Raw genomic sequence first — 3,063 nt, forward strand, 5'->3', positions numbered from 1 at the left:
CTATGCAAGCAAAAATAAGAAAGGTACAATAATGTATACTCCGACATCATGTAAGAAAATTCTGGTAAAACACAAAAGTTTCCTTTATTCTACTTTACTTTATAAGCAAGCAAAGACTGCAAAGACAGTTAGATAAAATTATTGGTTTATCTGCCCAAGGTGAAAAATGTGAAATTCTTAAAATGATCAGTGAAACAACAATTTTGTGATATAAATTATGTGTGAAAGTTGAAGAATAAATTAAATTAACTCACTGCTGTCTTTTGATTCAATAAGAAAAATCTAGAACTTTTACTGTAAATGATATCATTCTTGGTAAAAATATGTGGTGGCAAAACAACCACAAAAGTGTAGTGAAAGAAATGTACTTGTACTATCAATTTAAACTGTGACTAAATGGTCAGAAATGTTTGCTAAACAGAGATTTAATGGTCCTTTTCACCTAATGGTCATGACATAATATCCGCCATTTTGGAAAGAAAGTTATGCACTTGGCCTTCATAGACAAAGTGACTTCAACCAGGCAAGTTTGACTTTTCTTTGTTTGGTCACGTTCTCTCCATCAACGGCCCATTAGATAAGAAAAGATCTCTTTAAAATTTGCAGTTCTTTTTAAATGACTGAAATATAAGCTCTCTACATATTAAATATTAAATTTCTAAGAACTAGACTTGTGGAACAGAAACATCTTTGAACATCCTTCATCATAGTTCTTGCTTTTCTTTTTTCACACAATCCTTGGTATATTCCTTGCACAAGTAGTTGAAGAGATCCTTTGATTTTCTGTACTCTGTATAAAGTTCTTCCTCCCCAATGTCTCCAACCAAATTACCACACTTCTGTGCAAGTCTTCAAATCAAAATAAAAGAGAGTTTGCTTGATCAATACAACTTTAACATTAATTTTGCCACGGTTCCCACCCCTCTCTTTTAGCCCCTGAGCACTAGTGGTAGTTCATTTTTTTAACACCCTCCTTTCTTAGATGGCAGATCAGGACATTTTACAAACAAGAAGACATAGTAGATAACTTAACCCTTGTAAAGTTTGTCCTTCACTTCAGAAAAAATACTTTTTATAACTTATTTATATTTTGTGTTACTTTTTTGTGAAAATGTGTTACAACACAGCACTAATTAAAAACAGTAAAAATTCCACTTCATTTATTTTACATCATGTATAATGTGTCCTAATTGATAAATGGTTTTTGCCCCCACCACTTCAAAAGGTTTTAAAAAGAAATAATGGTATATGCAATTCAAATACAGGGACAGAAAGCTCTAAGAAGTAACTGGACCCACCTTCCTGGCCATTTTCCACCTCCTTGCATCATACCAGGAAAATCCTTAGCTTCCACTCCTGGGCCAGATAAGCGATTCACTCCATGAACTGTTTTTAAGCCATAGCTGTCAAAAGACAAAAAGTGTTACATACATACATACATCATGCAAGTTTTAATGTCTTTATGGGAAGCTAAAGAACCAAGTAACATTCAATGGACAAGGGACAAGTACGTAAACCCTAACAGTTACCTGAGTCTTACTAAGCATAAAATTAGGTATAATTTTAATAATAATGATGATTATAATGACGACAAAGAAAAAGACAATGATGATGATAATGACAATGATAATAATGATGATACTGTTACTATTACAGTTGTATGAAGCCATGTTAGTAACAAAATTAATGTACTATTTTGTACGTTACTAGAATTCCCAGGGGGGGGTACTCCGACTTGTTAATGACGGGGATGATCGAAGGATTTTTTTGGGTTTGAAATTTTCGATTCTGGGATTTTTTTGGGTTGGAAAATTTGGCAGGTATTTTTTTGGGTATCTTGATTTAGATAGGGGATTTTTTTTTGGGTATTAAAAACGAACTAATGTGCCTTGGCGCGGCCTTGGCCTATTTATGGTATGATGAATAAACAAAACGAGCGTTCTTTGTGTTATTTTATTGCACCTCATGACAATTTAGGGGTAATTTGACAAGGGATTTTTTTGGGGGTTATTTTTGGTTCAGGTATTTTTTTGGGTAATGTCGGAAGACTTAGGGATTTTTTTGGGTCCTGAATTTTGCCTCCATTCGATCATCCCCGTCATTTACAAGCCGGAGTACCCCCCCTGGGCTAGAATTAAACTAAACTATTTTAAAAATAACTCACTCATCCCAAGCTTTGTCACAAACAGTCTCAAACACATCAAGAATATCTGACTCTGGCAAGGGCTTTCCTTTCAGTGATGGCCTTTTATCCTCAGCTTTACGCAAAGCTTCGCTCATCTATAAGGTCAGATCAGAACACTCATCAAACACTGAATGCGTACACTTGTATGAACAAACTCGGCTCAACAATAATCAAACGTATCCAATATTTTGCAAATCAATAAAAGCAGTGACCCGTTATTCAACGAATATCACCTCTTTTACCAGGTTAGCTATTCATCATCTGGAAATTAACGGGTATAATTTATTGGTTCAACTGCCTTTAATGACCTCCAATTGATCACCGTATTTGTGCTAAACCTGGCTAAACAAGCCATAAAAACTGGCAGATAAGTGCAAACATTTCACAAGTCAGTGACGAAATTTAAAACTTGTGAACAACTCAGTTACCTGGTAAGCAATCGCAGTGCAAGCATCACACGTCATCTCAAAGGACTTAGGAGTGTGTGGTGAATGTTGTTCTTCTTCATTCATTTTCGGCGTCTCAAATCGCATCGGTTCCCCATCCTGAAAACCGAGCGCTCTTGAGCTCAGAAAAGCTACAATTGTACACAGCAAAACAATGCGAAAAGCCATCTTGTTTGCGAACTTTTCTTTACAAAACGAACAACGACGCTTGTACAGAAGTGAACTGTTATCAAAAGTGTCTAAAACTATCAAATCATGAATAAGTAAATTGTTTGCAATGTAAAATGAGGAAGACAACAAATCGTGTTTTGCCACGAGAAAAGTGGAGCAAGTTATTCTTTGGCGGGAAGCCGCTGTACCTATTGAACGCCGCAGCTTCCTGCTCGGTTACCAAGCAACTTTTGCCACGTCGCGCGCATGCGTACGAATAAA

The 3,063-nt window shown here is 35.8% G+C and overlaps 1 protein-coding gene across 1 annotated transcript; it reads right to left on the reverse strand.

The window, feature by feature from the left end:
• Nucleotides 1-65: 65 nt before the first annotated feature.
• Nucleotides 66-2,958, reverse strand: LOC144665163 (marginal zone B- and B1-cell-specific protein-like). The gene is made up of 4 exons (XM_078526336.1): nucleotides 2,614-2,958; nucleotides 2,165-2,280; nucleotides 1,299-1,403; nucleotides 66-849 (listed from the first exon to the last, which is right to left on the reverse strand). Exons 1-4 carry the CDS (start codon nucleotides 2,797-2,799, stop codon nucleotides 705-707), a joined length of 552 nt encoding a protein of 183 aa, XP_078382462.1. The 5' UTR covers nucleotides 2,800-2,958; the 3' UTR covers nucleotides 66-704.
• Between the last annotated feature and the right edge of the window lie 105 nt (nucleotides 2,959-3,063).

The sequence above is a fragment of the Oculina patagonica genome, chromosome 9, assembly GCF_052425735.1.
Source record: "Oculina patagonica isolate OP01 chromosome 9, crgOcupat, whole genome shotgun sequence".
NCBI classification, from domain to species: Eukaryota; Metazoa; Cnidaria; class Anthozoa; order Scleractinia; family Oculinidae; genus Oculina; species Oculina patagonica.

Excerpts from the sequence above, each read along its gene's own strand:
- LOC144665163 (XM_078526336.1), bottom strand. The coding sequence starts at position 2,799 with ATGGCTTTTCGCATTGTTTTGCTGTGTACAATTGTAGCTTTTCTGAGC. Across the intron at positions 2,281-2,613 it reads GCACTGCGATTGCTTACCAG|ATGAGCGAAGCTTTGCGTAA; the intron begins GTAACTGAGTTG and ends CTGACCTTATAG. Across the intron at positions 1,404-2,164 it reads TGTGACAAAGCTTGGGATGA|CTATGGCTTAAAAACAGTTC; the intron begins GTGAGTTATTTT and ends GTCTTTTGACAG.